At 38.4% G+C, this 18,371-nt stretch overlaps 1 protein-coding gene across 5 annotated transcripts in view; it reads left to right on the top strand.

Moving 5' to 3' along the window:
- Positions 1-18,371, top strand: part of phkb (phosphorylase kinase, beta) — a 65,451-nt gene that overhangs the window by 25,481 nt on the left and 21,599 nt on the right. For all 5 annotated transcript variants that reach the window (XM_086071028.1, XM_086071026.1, XM_086071027.1 and 2 more), the window contains 6 exons: positions 1,576-1,633; positions 1,935-2,012; positions 2,112-2,270; positions 4,092-4,186; positions 13,107-13,162; positions 13,326-13,419. In XM_086071028.1, the coding sequence (XP_085927154.1) occupies positions 1,576-1,633; positions 1,935-2,012; positions 2,112-2,270; positions 4,092-4,186; positions 13,107-13,162; positions 13,326-13,419 (540 nt within the window). The remainder of the gene's footprint in view (positions 1-1,575; positions 1,634-1,934; positions 2,013-2,111; positions 2,271-4,091; positions 4,187-13,106; positions 13,163-13,325; positions 13,420-18,371) is intronic.

Genomic DNA, 18,371 nt, shown 5'->3' with positions numbered 1-18,371 from the left:
CGGTCCGGAGCTGGGCTCTTCTCTCTCTTCCCGTCACCTTCTCAGTCATCTTTTTCCGTCTCCTCTTGCATCCTCCTACATCCTCGATGGCCGCTTATCGCCACGCAAACACATTTAAAAGACACGCATGGCTGCACCTTCACGCCAGGAAGTCACATTAGAGGAAGAGAGTCGGCGCCTTGAAGACATGAATGCAGCTCGCTGTGTTATTGCATTAGGACATACTTCTGTTCACATTGTCATTATACGCTGACAGTGTGCGTAGAATTGTGAAGGGAAATGAATGCATTCATTGAATATGTACGCATATATGTAATAGATGTGTATGTCTATTTGTAGGTATTTATAAATGTATACATTGCTGGCGTCGGGCCAAAACTGTGTACCTCCAAAATGGAGATCCCAAAAACGGCATTTTTGCTCAACCATTAAAATGACATTATCAAAGACAGCAAGCCACTTTCAACGCCTTAGATTGGTGAATTTGTAAAACATAACACCCACACAATTGTGGACGGACCAATAATATATATTTTTGCGATATTTATGTCGGTCTGTACATACTAGTGTTAATCCGATACCACTTTTTGGCTTTCGATACCCGGCTGTGCCATTATTGTACTGATACCACGCCATTGGAAAAAAATCAAGTTGCCAACTTGTTTCCGTCAAAGCAGTTCAGGTGGCTGAAAAAAGGCTGCTTTACAATTTTACAAAGATGGTGATGCTAATGTGTTGTTGTTTTCCCCCCACTTAATTTCCAGGAAGCGTATCCGTTTCTTTGATTTTCTTAAATGAAAGAAAAAAAAATCTGCATTTTTCTCAAGCAAAATGGTGGCGTTGCAGTGCCCTCCTCTATCAGTATTTGCAAGCCTGATTAAGATGTATTAAAAGCCTTCAAATGAGCCTGATTTGTATTTGCAGAAATATAGTCTGGTAGGGATGTAACAATAACCGCAATATCGTGATATCGCGATAATGACATTAAAAGCACCACATCTCCATCAAAAAACGTCACTTTTCGCCGGCTTCAGCTAAACATAGCATTGCGAACTACATAGACTATCATACTTTACGCTTCTGCTGTGCATTGTTGACAAAGTATGGCGGAGGGCAGCGATCATATATATTGTATTATGAGCTTTTTTTAATATTGCCAACACCATCACCATATCGTGATAATTATCGTATCGCAATATCGTGTATATATATATATATATATATATATATATATTGACATTTAAAATCAAACGTAAAGGCTTAACACTAGTTTCGATGTTAAATATCCACAGGCTGAGCTGCACTGTGATTGTTTACTATTGTTTATTGTAGACATTTTGCTTGTCGCTTCTCTAATAAGAACAAAGCAGCCAAACAAGAAAATGTGAGTACAAACACATGTACTATTACCCGCCTATAATATGCGTTATGTGTTCGACCATGATCCTTTTCGGTTGAATACTCGTCTCATCCTACAAAAGTTCAGCTGCTCAAAAGCGGACCCTCTCGCCCCGGTTGAAACGGAAAAGCAATGAAAGCTTACGCCCATCCTTTTCCTTTCCTGTCTGCCGACAGCTCTTTGATGGGATCGAGTGCGAGTTTCCCATCTTCTTCATCTTCATGATGATTGACGGTAAGCCCCCCCTCACATCCGCACCTCGATTGGCTTGGCAAGGGGAGCCTGAGCTTGAGCCGACTGATGTTCTTTTGTATGCCCTGGAATTTGGAGGACTTAACAAGGTGTGAAATGCAGTCATTTAGAAAGTTGTCGAAAGAAATGTCATTTTAAGGATCATTATTCGCTTTCTCGTCTCCGCTGGCATTTCGTTTTTTAATCGAGCTGATAAATAATCTGGTATTTAGACGCTGACATTTTATCTTGTTGGTAGGAAAAGCACCACTCAAATCCAAATATTTGCGTGCGTTTGTTACAGGGGTGTTCAGGGGGAACCGGGCTCAGGTGAAAGAGTACCAGGACCTTCTGCAGCCGATCATCTTTCAGTCTTATGAGGGCAAGCGCTCGCACCGCCATCATTGAGTGGCACAATTGCTCGGACGGAATCTTTTTTGCAGGGTGGATGATGACTAAGCGATTTGGTCTCTCGCTCCAGGTCACGCCGTCGTCCCCAAGTACTACTACGTGCCCGCGGACTTTGTGGAGGCCGAGCAAAGCAAGCACGGCAGCCAGAAGCGCTTCCCGAGCAACTCCGGGCGCGACGGCAAACTCTTTCTGTGGGGCCAAGCCCTCTACAACATTGCCAAGCTGCTAGGTAAGATGCAGTAGATGGATGGGGACTGGTGGGGTGTCATAAATAGACCGGTTATCGGCCGGGCCCATGATCGGCACTGATAGTTGCCATTTTGCTCTCAAAAACGTAGAAATACGTTCTATTTTAAATATTGCTATGGTCCCAAAAACATTTCTATGTTTTTTTTATTTTTTATGGTAGAGCATACAGAAGGCTTAGATGCAGCCTCTGAACTGAAGAGAACGCGTGAAGCAATGGTAGTTATTACAAAAAACTGCCAGGCAGGTGGCAGCAGTGTATAAGAGATCAACCAGGGCCATGTTGCAAAAAAACCAAACAAGCTCTTTTCCCCACAGTTTTAAACAGATTTGTGAATAATGATAAAAACTTAGCTATATTCTAATGCTAATTGCTGCAAAACGGAAACAGATAGAAATATAAAAAAAAAAAATCCTGAAAAAAAAATCCTGATGAAAGAAGAAACTCTAATCTTTATTTTGGTACGTTCCATGTTTTTATAGCAATAGAACATCATATTTTTGTGGGCCTTGCAAAATCAGTCAAAATCCAGTAAAACAGCCGGGAGCGAAGGGGGTTGCTTCAGTGAAAATGGCTGGGAGTGAATGAGTTAAAAAATGTGACGGCCGATAAAAGATGTGTTTAAAACTGTGTTAACTTCAGGAGATAAATTTTCAGTTAACTTTATCAGAGATGCTGCTGAGCCTGGGAATGCTCTGCACCATTTGTGATTGTTTGAAATTATAACAAAGATAAGTAAAAATTTGACATTTCAAAATTTTGGAAAATGTAGAAATTTATACAGAGCTATTTACTTAAGGTTTCATTTATGTTTTTAAAGATGCGCTGATGACCCTGGGAACTCTCTGTACTTTTTGTTAGAATTTTAATGTTTTTTTTTTTTTTTAAATTAAAGAATAAAAAAAAAAACATTAACATTTTGCAAATTTGAAAAGTTGTTCAATAAATTCAAGCTAAGAACTGGAATTTGTACTTTTTTCAAATGTTTTGTTTCCCTTTTACTGAAAATAAATATCGGTTACACATATCTGTTATCAACCTCCTTCGCTACTAATAATCAGTATCGGTATCAGCCTTGAAAAATAACATTTCGGTCTATCTCTAGTCATAAGGTCCAAGGTCTTTAATTGTTTCCGTTGAACCCGGTACAGGAGTATTAAGTGTATAGTATAGAACAGTGGTTCTTAACCTAGAGTTCGAACAAACTCCACGGGTTCGGTGAGTCAGTCTCAGGGTTTCGACGGAGGCCAAGACACAATTGATTAGTGACGATGCATCCAATTTGCCCCTCATTGGCTGCAGGTCACATGCTTTATTTGTTATTCTAATCCCTTCATACTAACTGTCAAAACAAAACAAATAGTGGCCGAACAAATATGTGCAATATAAATTCGCATGTATAACGGAACATATGGTGTTCCACAGGGTTCAAATCTGGGGCCTCTGCTGTTTTTATTGTATCTTCTGTCCCTGGGTTCCATCTTAAGAAATGAGTGGTGGTTGTTTTAAAGTGGTCTATAAAGAAAAAGTTGAGTTGATTATGAGAGAGTGACACTTTCTGAATGTGAGGTGAAGAGAAGCCAGAATCGATGAATCGTTGTTCATTTTGTTCACCAGTAAATAACTTCTTCTTAAATAAAAAATAAATAAATCATAATAATAGTAATAAAGAAGAGGTTTGGTGAATGCGCATCGGAAACTGGTGGGGTTCATGACCTCTGGTATAGAAACCTATGGCATATTTTTGCTGAACTGATATGGCAGCCTACATCGCAATAACGTCACGTGTCTCCGTATTTGCAGTTGACGAACTGATCAGCCCAAAGGACATTGACCCCATCCATCGCTACGTTCCTCGCCAGGACCAGCGCAACGTCAGCATGCGCTACTCCAACCAGGTCGGCCTCACTACTTTCACTGTCCAATGCGCCGTTTCCCACAATCACATTTCAGAGTTTGACGAGCTTGTGAAGACTAAGTTGCGTTAGAGCTGCAACCAACATGAAAATATGGATTTTTTTTTTTTTATAGACTTGACATGGCACATACTGTATATCCATAACATACATAGGCAAAACTCTCATATTGGAGGATTGACGCCTGAATCCCGTGGGTCCACTGGAAGTGCTCATGCAGTATTAATTGGATGGCGTTAAATTCCTCCGCATGAAGAAGCAGCAGCACCACACACACACACACACACACACACACACACACACACACACACACACACACACACACACACACACGCACACACACACACATGCGACAGCTCGCATATATAATTGGCTCCATGAATTATCGGAGTGAGATAAATGGATCTAAATTTGAAATTGCTTCCATTTTTATAAATTCAGTTTAAGATTTGGCAAACTGCGGTTACTGTTTTGGTGGAAATGTAACGATTTCAGGAGCTTTACGTATGTTTTACGTTTTTTACGAGTCCCAGAATGTGCACAACTCCACATTGAAACTTTTTTTTTTAAATGAAATTGAAATCCATGATTTTGCCTATTTCCAGGTGTCATTATTTTTATTTCTGCACGTTAGTCATCTTAATTAGGGTTTTCAGAATGTCACCAAATACTAGCAACACGTAAAGTATTCATTTCATGGCCCGACTTAAATGGATTTTTTGAGGCAAATGCCAATTCCAATATTTGGCAGAATAAAATTCTGATAACTGATTAATTTGCTCCCAAAAACATATAAAAACGTTCTATTTTAAATCTTACCATGCTCCCAAAGACGTATTTATATGTTGTTTTTTTATTTTATTTTATGCTTTAGCATACAGAAGGCTTTGAAGCAGCCTCTGAACTGCCGAGAACGCATGAAGCAAACAAAAACGGCCAGTAGGTGGCAGCAGAGTATAAGAGACCAACCAGGCCCATGTTGCAAAAAGCTCTTTTCCCCACTGTTTTAAACACATTTGTGAAATGTGATAATGATGAAACTTAGCTATGTTCTAATGCTAATAATGCTGCAAAACGGAGACAGATACAAATATACTTTTATACTTATATATTTTTGCTGATGAAAGAAGAGACTCTAATCTTTCTTTTGGCATGGTTTTATAACAATAGAACACAATATTCTGTGGGCCTTGCAAAGCCAGTCAAAAGCCAGCAAAACAGCCGGGAGCGAAGGGGGTTGCTTCAGTGAAAATGGCTGGGAGTTTTCTTTTGTCCCTTAACTTTGAAAATAATACATAATCTGTTGTTTGTGATGTTTTGTGTAAAAATAATAATAATAATCTGCAAAAAATTGTCAGATTTCTACCATTAAAAAAAATAAATAAATAATAATAATTATATATATATATATATATATATTTATTTATATATATGGGCAAAATGTGCTTATTTTGGCGGTCACGGGTCACAGATTTGACTGAGTGTGGGGTGGGGGGGGGGGGGGTGAGCTCACCAATCAACACAAAATTCAATGGACATTTTCTTCAAGATATGACACACGAGAGGCAATAATGTACAGATCGATAGATTTGCAACTTTAGTTCTTATTCCGGCAACTAAATCACCTTTTTTAAAGAGCTTCAACATACTCGTAAACACATCAAAATGTGAAAAACATTGCATCGACATGAAATTTGGTAGACTCATTAAAAACTCATTTAAACTCAAAAACATACAAATCAGTTTTTAATACTTTGTCCTGCACTCCCCAAAACGTATTTATATGTTTTTTGTTCATGTTTATTTTTTGCTTTAGCATACAGAAGGCTTTGATGCAGCCTCTGAACTGAAGAGGTCCCTTAAAGCAGTGGTAGTTATCACACAAAAAAAGCGGCCAGTAGGTGGCAGCGGAGTATAAGAGATCAGCCAGATCAACAGGTTTGTGAACAATGATGGAACTTATGAAGCTCTATTCTAATGCTAATTGCTGCAAATACAGACACAGACACAAATATCCTGATGAAAAAAGAGACTTGAATCTTTCTTTTGGTAGTTTTCAACACAATATTCCGTGTGCCTTGCAAAATCAGTCAAAATCCAGTAAAACAGCCGGGAGCGAAGGGGGTTGCTTCAGTGAAAATGGCTGGGAGTGAATGAGTTAAGAATGCCAGGATGCATGAAAAAGCTGGCTATTTTGTAAAAAGCCACCATTTTAGAATATTTTTGTCCCTTTCCACCAAATCTCTGATAAAAAAATGTTGCATTTCAGTGTATCCGCATTAATATTCCCCAGTCGGTGTCTTTGTATCTTGTTCTACAACATGCCGGACGCATCCGCACTAGCGACGACTGCGCGCGCACGGCGCGCGCGCACTGCGCGCGAGGCGTTCCAGTCCATTTAGCCTGAGGGGCGTCGATGCATCTCGCGGAGTGGCGCATAAAAAGGCCGCCGCGGGGAAATGAAGCGACGACACGTGACGCCGTCTTCATTTGTCCGTGTGCCGCCGCGCCTTGTAAATAAGACGCGGAGAGCGCTGCCACGTCGCATCACATAAATGGCAGATAAGCCATTGAAAATAATAGCGCTGTAAAACGAGCGATAGCGCGTCCTCGCCAGCGATGATTACCGATTCAATTGGACGGCCAATTTTATTTTGAGATGCCAGACAACATAACACTCTCTCTATTCTCCAATTGTGGCTTTGCCAGTTTTATACCCCATACCTCAAATAAATGCCTCCTTTTTATTTATCCCTCAGGAAGGAAACACTGTGCCTTTTTCCACATTTTGTTTTATAGCCTTATTCCAAAGTATTGAGCAAAGTCTCTTTATACTTATATACGTCTGTTTTCTTGGGGTTTTTTTTAAAGCAAAAAGCTGTCTTGTATTAGCATACGTTAGCAACACTCAAAACAGACAAAATCCGAGTCGTGTCCTACTTGTTCATGTTTTCCATCCACGTGTTGTCAAGGTCGCCAGACGCTCTTGACCGCGTCACATGATTTGGCATTCACGGGGTGGGGGGGGGGGTCACCTACTGCATTTGTTTGCTTCCAAGCCACGGTGCGCGCCATGATAGATTTTGGCCCTCCCTGCTTCCTTTCCGTCACGCACCTGAGACTGCCCGCAACGTCGCCATGGTTACCGGCCAGCCGTCGCAGTGACGCGGGCGGGGGGGGGGCCGAAAACACCTCGGCACGGAGAAATTATTTCAACCTGCTGGACTTGGTTCTTGCCCTCCTGCATGGAGGGGCGTCAATGGCAGATGATTATGGGATGTAGCCATTCACGTACATATACAGTAAGATCTTAATGGTGGAACAGAATTGATTACCCAAACCAAATAATGGAAATGAAACAAAAAGCCACTGTTAAGATTTCAAAGCAGGGTTTGGGTTTGGGTTAAGGTTTCAAACAAGGCTTGGTGTTTTAAAAAGTATTTCAAGCCTATTCGTAAGACAGTGTTTGGTTTTACAATTACAGTATCCAAAGGGTAAGGTTTTAAATTAGAATTTAGTGCTGTCATTATTGAATATTTTTAGAATCGATTCATCTTTCGATTATTCGACTAATCGGATTCATTTAAATTTTGCATTAACGTTATTACAAAAGCATTTATTTTAGAGATAGACCGATATGTTTTTATTCAGGGCCGATGCCGATTATTAGTAGTCAAGTAGGCCGATAACCGATATTTGAAGCCGATATTCATTTTTAGTAAAAAGGGGGGGAAATATTTTCGTCAACATTTTCTAAGATACGAATGCCAATCTTGACTTTGTTGTAATGTTTTAAAGCATTCATGCTTATTGAACATTTTTTTCAGATTTTTCAAAATGTAGAAGTTTTTTTTTAATCTTAGACACTATACTTCATTTTGAATTTCAAAAAAATAAAAAAAAAGTTCAGACAGCTCCCAAGTACGACAGTACGTCTTAAAAAGTGAAATGGAAACTGGAAACACATTTCTTTGTTTTAATGTTGGTTTAGAAGGTTCAGCAGTTTCTCTTATAAAGAAAAAAAAGGCAGATACCGATATTCGTCAAAATGCCCAATATCGGTGCCGATAATCGGCTATGATTATCGGTCTATCCTTAATTTATTTCTTGATTGCTGTTTTTTAACCAATGATTGGTGTTTATTTTGTACTTCATATTTGTATAGGGATTAGAAAAAGGGGGATTAATGTTGTACTACGTTACTATCATTGTTTTCCAAAGTAAAAACACAAATGTCAATTGCAAATGTCTTATTTCGATTAAACACAGAAGATAATCAGTCTTCTTTCATGAAGGACTACAAAAATCAGTGAACAATTACTGTTGATATGCTGAAATCAGAGGATTTAAAAATGGCTCCAAACGATTACTCGATTATTAACTCATAAATTCATAAAAAAAGAAAGAAAAGATTATTAAAAATTAGGGGCAAGAGGCGATTAAAATGTTTTATTGTAATTAATCGCCTGACTTCACTAGGTAACTCACGATTAAGAACAAATTTAATATTGGTTCTAAATGTACAATTAAAAAATTCTAGGTTTTCATACTCTTGTTAACAAAAGTGGATTTTTTTTTTAACTAATAGAAATAGTTCAAATTATTTCGTTTATCGCGACGATGGCAGTGAATGATTTATAATAACTGTCGATTCATTTGATAATCGATTGGATGTCGATTAATCAATTATTTTTTTATTTATATTAGGGTTACAACTACAGGCCAGTGTTTTAGTTCTAAATTAAGGTTTCAAGCACATCTTAGGCCCTAAACCGTGCCCCGAACCGTAGTCGTATCAAGCAAGAGTTAGAATTTCAAAGTTTAGACTTGATACCTTTTTTTTTTTTTTGTCTCACTGCAGGATATTCTATGACTACATGGATATTTTTTCTATGAATACATAGTGTGCTTTCTCTGTTGTTGCCTCACCCTTAAAGCTTTCTCAAGGGCGGGATAATATTCCTCCTCCGTCTTTTACCGACTCTACAGCGACACAATCTCATCCTACGACCCCTCGACGCCCCGATCCGCCCGTCCCGCCGTCCCCGCCCACCGCGACTTATCATTTCTTTGATGTTAAACCTGTGACACGTTCAAATGCCCTCATCAAAAATACGAATCTCTGTGCAGCCGCCGGGGGCATGAAAGGAAGGGGATTATTTTTCATTTCACACGGAAAAGGAGGAGAGTGGGTGCGGGAGATGGGAGGAAAAGGGGGTGCGTTTTGCTGCTTCAACTTTGTGCCAAAGTCTTTTTTTTTATTCCTTTGTGATGCCACGCTCACACACTGGGAGGCAACGTGACCTTGGAACAGAGACGCGCTCACTGCAGACTTTTCTGTTTCAAATCTTTTGGCGATTGAAGATTTCTGCCAATAAGTTGGGCTGCGTGACTGGCTGTCGACGAACGCCACACACGGCAGGAAATGCGACAAAACAAGTGTGATGTCTGCTAGCGCAACATTCTCGTTCAGTTGGGCTTTCAAATAAGGTTTACAGGTCCAAGGGTTCGAGTTTCAAAGAAGGTTTGGGGTTACAAATTGGAATTTCATGGCAAAGCAAATGCATTGTTTTCAAGCCTGTATTTGGGTTTCAAACAAGAATTTGGGTTTTAAATGAACGTTTCAAGCCTTGGGTTTTACTTTTTTACAATCTTTTCAGATTGTATGTATTTTTTTTATTGTAAACACTTTCAAGCAATTTTTGAAAAATGTTCCTTATGTTGTACTTAAAAAAAAATCCATCCACTTGGTTATATAAATTTTTTATCATCTTACTTTTTTTTGTTAAAAAAATTTGATTTTTTTTAAACCATTATTCTGTTTTTATATATATATATATATATATATTTGGGTTTCAAAACAATGGTGTGTTTTTACAATGTTCACCATTTTTTCTCATCTTCTACACTTTTTTTTATATTTTCTTGCACGTTGTTAAAAAGAAATTTGCATCTTACTTTTTTGTTAAAACAATGTGGGGGGGTTTTTCCAAACCATTTTTACAGATTTATTTTTTCTTGTATATGGGTTTCAAAACCAGGGTTAGAGTTTCATAGTAAGGTTTCATAAAAGGGTTAGTTAGGGTTTGAAACTGGGGTTTCAAGCCTTGGGTTTACTTTTTTACAATGTTCACAGATTACATTTTTTTAAACCAATTTCACTGATTAGTTTTTTCCCATGTACTCGTGTTGTAATTATATATATATTTTTTAACCAATTTAACTCTTTTTTTTTTTCATGTTGTACGCTTTTTAAAACCTTTAACTTTGTCACATTTTTTTAACATCATACTTTTTGTTCAAATAGGATTTTTTCTTTTTTCTTACATTTTTACTTTTGTATTCCTTTTTTAAATTTCCCCCCACACTTTTAAACAATGGTCACAGATTCTTTAGTCCAATTTTTCACCGTCAAATTACGCATCCTAGAAAATAGAAATTCTCACGCAGAGTCTTGCCTCTTGTCGTCCAATATGAAAGTTAGGAGAAAAAAAGTGGAATGACTGTGACTTATGTCGGGCTGGCTTTTGGGGCTCAGGTGCCGCAGATTGATCGTCAGAAAGGAGAAAGGCAGAATCAGAATGCCCCCCCCCCCCCCCCACACACACACACACACACCTCTAGGGAAGAAGCAAAAGCGAGGTGTAAGGAAATGAGGAAGGACAGAAAGATTAAGGTTAAAAAGAAGAATGGGAGCGGATAAGAAAAGGTGGAAAAAGCAGAAAACTAGATAATTAGGCCCAAATCCAAGGGAAGAGAAGACAAGGACAGGTAGAAGGCGACCAGAAAGCTTTAAAATAAATAATAAATCAACTTTTCTTGTTGTAGAAAGTTTTTTCAAATTGGAATTTAATTAGTTTTTGTTTCGAGCAGACTAACAGTTGACTTACAATCTGAATCCGCGTTGAGAGGAACCCGTTGAGGTGGCTCGGGCATCTGGTTCGGATGCCTCCTGGACCGCCTCCCCGGGAGGCCCCGGGGACGACCCAGGACACGCTGGAGAGACTATGTCTCTCGGCTGGCCTGGGAACGCCTTGGAATCCCGTCGGAGGAGCTGGCTGAAGTGGCTGGGGGAGACGGAAGTCTGGGCTTCCCTGCTAAAGCTGCTGCCCCCGCGACCCGAGCGATAGATGATGGATGGATGGATGGATGGATGTTTCGAGCAGGAGATTGAGTGTGACTTGCATGTGAAAGTGTCAGCGTTGCCACGCCGAGTGCCGCGTATTCATTTTTCATGGCTGCTGGCTCAAACTCCTCCCGCAGCCCGCAGCCGACCTCGACTGCTTCCACTCTACTTGCGTCAAGCCATGTAGCACTCCTTTAATGAGTTGCTGAAGTGACTTTTTTTTTACAAAGAATGTGCATGAAATATACAAGAAGTGAATAAGGCCGGTTACAGGACTAACAGTTGACTTACAATCTGAATCCTGTCGCGTGAGCCGACACGTTCTGCTGACCTCCTTCCTATCTAGCGACCGACCCCCATTCCGTATCATTTCCCACTAATAAGATGCAACGTCATGCCGGTTTAGCGATAAATGGCTCATTGATGCTTTCGGTGGCGCAGGGCAGCATTACAAAGCAGAACAGAATGTCTTACTACATCATCCGCCGTTGCTTGTTGAGGATTTACATCTCATTTCAATTCCACCAGCGTGGAGCTTGCACTATACCTCCATCCGCTGTTATTTCGGTGGCTCGAATTCTGATTTCAGCTCACATCACTTCATCTTCCACTTCCGTTGCATCAGTGCACTTTTTGGTGCACTTTTGTTGGGATGCAGCCCATATGGACAACAAAGAAAGTGTAATAATCTGCTGGACCAAAAAAAAATAGATTAATGCGATAATTATACTAACCAAGCGACAACTGCGGCCACATGGGTAAACATAATCCCACTCCACCCAATCAACCCACCTACCCAACCGATTAACTTACTTACTAGGGGTCTGCCAAAAAATCGATTCTCATAAGAATTGCGATTCTCATTTCGTACGATTCAGAATCGATTTTAAATGTCCCCAAATCGATTTTATTTACTGTCTTGCCTTTGTCTGTGTGTGCCTTTATTTGGAGCGCTGTTCATGTTGTACCCGGTTTGGCCACTGAGGGGCAGTGTGGTTTCACGCGGTCTAATACACTGTTAAGTTGTAGCCACATTAGAAAGTAGAAGCAAAAAGTCACGATCAAGTTATTCCAATTTTATTTTATTTTTTTTGCAGCGTGGAGCCGTTCTTTTAAGTGATAAAAGTGCCGCGAGTAGCGCGCTAAGCATTAACGAGTCAGACTGGAGTAGATCATTACAATTCCTTGCACCTCTATAGATTGGAGCAAAAATCATTGTCAATCAAATCATTTTGAAAAAAAATCGTTCCTAATCGAAAATCGATTCTGAATCGAATCGCAGACCCCAAAAATCTGAAGAAGATTGTCTTCAAATTTGGCAGGCAAAACATTTTGATGAAAAAAAGCCTTTTTAATGAAGCGATTAATCGTGATTAATCAAAATTCTAAAATGTGATTCATCTGATTAAAAAATTCATCGTTTGACAGCTCTATTTTAAATATTACCATGCTTCCAAAAACATATTTATAAGTTTTTTTATGTTGTGGTTTTTTATGCTAGAGGATACAGAAGGCTTTGATGCAGACTCCAGCAACTGAAAAGAACGCTTGAAGCAATGGGTAGTTATTACAAAAACGGCCAGCAGGTGGCAGCAGAGTATAAGAGACCAACTAGGTGCAAAAAGCTCTTTTCCCCACAGTTTTAAACACATTTGGGAATAATGATGAAACTTAGCTACCGGCCTAATCAACAAGCTACCTTTCAATGATCAATGGAGAAGCTAAATTTAATGTTGACATGATCCTCATAGGCTTTTTTTTTTGTGTCCCTCACAGGGCCCTATAGAGAATGATGTTGTGGTCCACGTGTCACTGATAGCTGAAAGCCAGAGGTACGTTGTGCATGTATGATTCCCTACATTCAGTCCGTAGTAATAAACTTTATGTTTGTGATCAAAGAGGTGACAGTAAAGGAATAAACAGAAATACTACATTTTAAGTGAGCAAGAAAGAAAGAAAGATTTGTTTATACACATTTTGTGTATTTGTGTGTAGACTGCAGGTGTTCCTGAACACATACGGTATTCAGACGCAGACGCCGCAGCAGGTGGAACCCATCCAAATCTGGCCTCAGAAGGAATTGGTCAAGGTAATACACGCACACACACACACACACACACACACACACACACACAGACACACACAGATGCACACGTATTCGTGAAAGCAGCAGATTTGAGAGGTAATGGCCAAGACATCGGATTTCATGGAATCCTCACATCAAACTTGAGAGTTCAGCCTGGGCAACATGAAATTTGATAGGCTTTTTATCACGATTAGACCCGTAAGAAGCTTGCAAAGGACCTTAACTTGACAAGGTCAGGCCTTGACCAAACATCTTGTGTGTGATGAAGTTTCAAGATTTAGCCTTCTTTAGGAAAAAAACATTCAATTAAATGTTTATCTGGCCCAAAAGCCAACAGCCTTTTTCCTTTCTTGGCTCTAAAAAGTAAATAGTTGTTGGTCTATTAATCGCCATTTCATCGAAACTGACGTTTTTGCTTTGTGTCGCTTGCTAATAACTCATTCACTGCCATTGACGGCTATAGACGTCAAACATTTATTTGAACTATTTCTATTAGTTTAACATTTTTTTCCACTTTTGTTAACAAGAGTATGAAAACCTAGGGAAAAAAATATTGTACATTTAGACCAGATATAAAATTTGTGATTAATCGTGAGTTAACTATTGAAGTCATGTGATTAGTTACAATAAAAAAAATTAATTGCCTGACGTTTTTTTCTGTTTTTCTTTTTATATTAAAAAAAAAAAAAAAAGAAGATTATAAAAAATTTGGTTGTCAAGTCATAAAAAGTTTTAATTGTAATTAATTGCATGACTTCAATAGTTAAAATTAATAAAAAAAATTATCTGTTCTAAATATACAATAAAAACTTTTTTTCTAGGTTTTCATACTCTTGTTAACAAAATTGGGAAAAATGTTAAACTAATAGAAATAGTTCAAATTAATTTTTGACGTCTAAAGCCGTCAATGGCAGTTAACGAGTTAAATGGTTTCATTCGCGTAGAAACAAATCGAGACAAACATGTCTTCAGTCCATGAGTGGTAAACATTGTGCAAGTGATTGCCCGTCTGTTGCCAAGTGGCACTAGCAAGTTAGCATCGCTAAGCTACTTCCCCTACCCTTTGTGTTTACAGTAATTGGAGGAGTTCTGGAAAAAATAGCATCGAAACCGCCGCAGTTCTAATCAATGTTGCAATCAGTCAGATTGCATGTCAGCAGCCTTTCCTCGTCTTGATTGTCACATTCATCAAAGACACGCTGTCGGCTTCCACGCCATTGATCCCCTCAGCGCTGCCGTACTTAGCCACTATTGATCAGCATAATGGCCGCGACCGGTTGCCGTTTTTCCCCTCCTGGAGAACGTCATACTTTGATGCTCCGCTAGAAATGTTAAGCGTGAATTGGCAACACTCGAGTACAGACAACAAACACGCACATTCGCATTTCTGTAACATCATATCGCAAATGGCAGAGAAGATTTTGTTGATTAGAATGATTAAAATGCACATATATACAGAACCTATAATACAAATCGATGTCAAAAGCGACGTTTTACCGTTTCTTAGAGTCAACTTCTATCTGATTCGCTGCCAGTCAATCAGAATGATCAATCGTCGCTGACTTGCCGACGCCATTTTGCCTACCGTTGATCGACGGCTCATTTGTTACAATCATATCCAAGACGCACTCAACAATCAAATTCTTCACACTTTTTAACATTTACGATTTAGTCCTGCTTGTGTTTTTAAGTGTGTCGGGTAAGATATCTATACGTGTACATTTTATTGAATGAAACCCTGACTGATCATCTTAGTGAATGCTCAAGTAGCAAATATTTCACTTAAAAAAAAAAAGATATGTTCATATTCTACATGAAGCCAAATAGTGGTCAGCTTATTGATCTTGGCAGCCTCTCAGACCAATTATCTCCTCGTCTTTTCATCCATTTTAAAGCGATGTCCAGTTTTTGATAAGTGCCTTATTTTCTCCACCTGATGATTACTGTCTTTCCGTGGTATATTCATTTCTTGGAAAAGTATTGCTTCTGCTGACTGACACCTTTGAATGATGATGACATTTCCGAATGAACAATACTGAGCTCTTAAAAAATAAAAAATAATAAAAAATAAAATAAAAAAAAATAATAAAAAAAATAAAATAAAAAAAATAAAATAAAAAATAAATAAAAATTAAAATTAAAAATTAAAAAAAATATATATTAAAAAAAAAAAAAAAGAAAAAAAAAAAAGAATGATGAGATGTTGCACTGTAAGACGTGACTACAACAATGTCAGAAAAAGACACTCAAACAGCTAAACCAGGGGTGTCAAACTCATATTAGCTGAGAGGACACATGGAGGAAAATATATTACCAAGTGGGCCGGACCGGTAAAATCGTGGTATATAACTTCAAAACAATTGGCATCACTGTGTCATTTATACAAAGATGTGCAAGCCAGCCCTAAATAGCGGATCTCAACTGTAAATATATTGTTATATCTAATCTAATCTAAATTGTCTGACATTACAATTTTTTTTTTACTTTACACGATCATGTCGCGGGCCGGCTAAAACCCCTTGGCGGGCCTGACCATTTGACATGAGTTTGAATGTGACTGGTAAATCCCGAGCACAGCACATAAGAGGGTGTGCACACTTGTGCAACCACTTGATCTTAGTTGTTTATTTTTACTTCATCTCTCGAAAACTTACCTTACCTTCCTTACAAACCAGAATCCGTCTTGGCTGAGAATGGAGAGCTTTTTGAGAAATGTTCTCCCCGACGCGCCCGTCAGCCATCTTGCGAATGTTGCCTGGCCCGGCTTTACCTCTGCATCACCAATTGCTTGTTTGCTGTGCGCGCTCATACGGGATATACTCGGTACGAAGAAGGCTGCGTTTGGATCCATACGTCTTCTGCGGGCGTATGATCAATAATCACTCGCAGTCGTTACTTGGAGGCAAAACGTTCAGAGATGATTCAGCAGAAAGTGAAGTTAACGATCCAATGATGATGATGAAGAAAAGCGTCGGGGGGGGGAACTCGGCGGATGTCATTGCCACTTTGTCACATTTCTTCTGCATCCTTCAACGCCTTTTAGTGCAAAATTCACTCTGCGCGTTGTTTACCCGCCTGGGGGTCAGAGCGGGAATCGCGGAGCAAGCGGCGGGATTTAGTACGGACTACAAATTAAAAGAGCACTTTGTAGAGTGGATAACTGTAAAGACACGTTTCGATTTTCTGCCTGCCGCTTAATGGACTTTTCCTGAGCTTCAGCCTGCCGCTTGCGTAATCCTTCTGAACGGATGAAAGGCGACCGCGCAAGCACACTGTATGCATCGCTGGAGCAAACAGTGGAACACGCCGGAGAACATCCAGAGTCAAACCGAGACTTGACTCACCTCCTTTTCTTTCTGTTTCAAAGTGGTACAGTGGGAAACTACCTATACCTTACCTTACCTTACTCATTAACTGCCATTGACGGCTATAATTTTTTTTTGTAACTATTTCTATTAGTTTAACATTTTTTTCCCACTTTTGTTGAAAATCTAGATTTTTTTTATTGTACATTTAGTTTTGTACCTAAAATTTGGGATTAATTGCGAGTCAACTAGTGAAGTCATGCGATTAATTATGATTAAAAACTTTAACCGCCTGACGCCCCGAATTTTTAATAATATTTTCTTTCTTTCTTTTTTTTTTTTATTCATTCACTGCCATTGACGGCTATAGACGTCAAAAATTCATTTGAACTATTTCTATTAGTTTTACATTTTTTCCACTTTTGTTAACAAGAGTTTGAAAACCTAGATTTTTTTTATTGTACGTTTAGAACATATAGAATTTGTGATTAATCGTGAGTTAACGAGTGAAGTCATGTGATTAATTACAATTAAAAACATTTAATCACCTAAGTTAATTAATTAATAAGCAGAATGATTTTGTCTGACAATCTTATTTTAAGTAAAAATAACTTGTCAAAGCAAAATGAGTAAATTTTGGTTACATTTAAGAAATTATTTATTACTTAAGAATTCAGTTTTTGCCGTGAAGGTGAAATAATGAAAAACGTGTTTTATATTCTAGTTTCTTCAAAATAGTCACTCATTGCTCTGATGACTTTTTGCACACTCTTGGCATTCCCTCGATGAGCTTCAACATTAGTCACCTGAAATGGTTTTCCAACAGGAGTTCCCAGAGGTGAGAATGCCAAGAATGTGCAAAGCAGTAATCAGGGCAAAGGGTGGCTATTGTGAAGAAACTAGAATATAAAACATGTTATTTCACTTTTTTTGTTAAGTACGTAACTCCACGTGTTCGTTCTTATTTTTGAGTGAGTAATGCGAATAAAGCAAACACATTGAATGAGATGTGTGTGTGTGTGAGTGTCTCCAAACTTTTGGCCTGTATTGTACTCATTTACAGTTTCCAAGAGTTTACTAAGCACACAGAATTTTCCGTCAACACAATTTTGTTGTTGGATAATTCTGTTTAACTCATTTACTGCCATTGACGGCTATAGACGTCAAAAATTAAGTTGAACTATTTCTATTAGTTTAATTTTTTTTTCCACTTTTGTTAACAAGAGTTTTTATTGTACATTTAGAACAGATATAAAATTTGTGATAAGTCGTGCGATTAATTATGATTACAAATTCTAATCGCCTGATGCCCCAAATTTTTAATAATGTTTTCTTCTTTTCTTTTTAATCCATTCATTGTCATTGACGGCTATAGATGTCAAAAATTCATTTGAACTATTTCTATTAGTTTAACTTTTTTTTTTCTTTCACTTTTCTTAACAAGAGTATGAAAACCTACAATTTGTTTGATTGTACATTTGGAACAGATATATAATTTGTGATTAATCGTGAGTTAACTAGTAAAGTCATGTGATTAATTACATGTTAATCGCCTGTCTCCCCTAATTTTTAATAATCTCTCTTTTTTTTTTAAATGAATTCCTGGCAGTGAATGAGTTGATTAAAGCTGACTATTGCATGCTAAAGTTG

This window comes from Leptonotus elevatus, chromosome 3, assembly GCF_054856555.1.
Source record: "Leptonotus elevatus isolate MCC_2025b chromosome 3, RoL_Lele_1.0, whole genome shotgun sequence".
NCBI classification, from domain to species: Eukaryota; Metazoa; Chordata; class Actinopteri; order Syngnathiformes; family Syngnathidae; genus Leptonotus; species Leptonotus elevatus.
The sequence above is the reverse complement of the archived record's forward strand: the minus strand, read 5'-3'. Positions and strand labels throughout refer to the sequence as shown.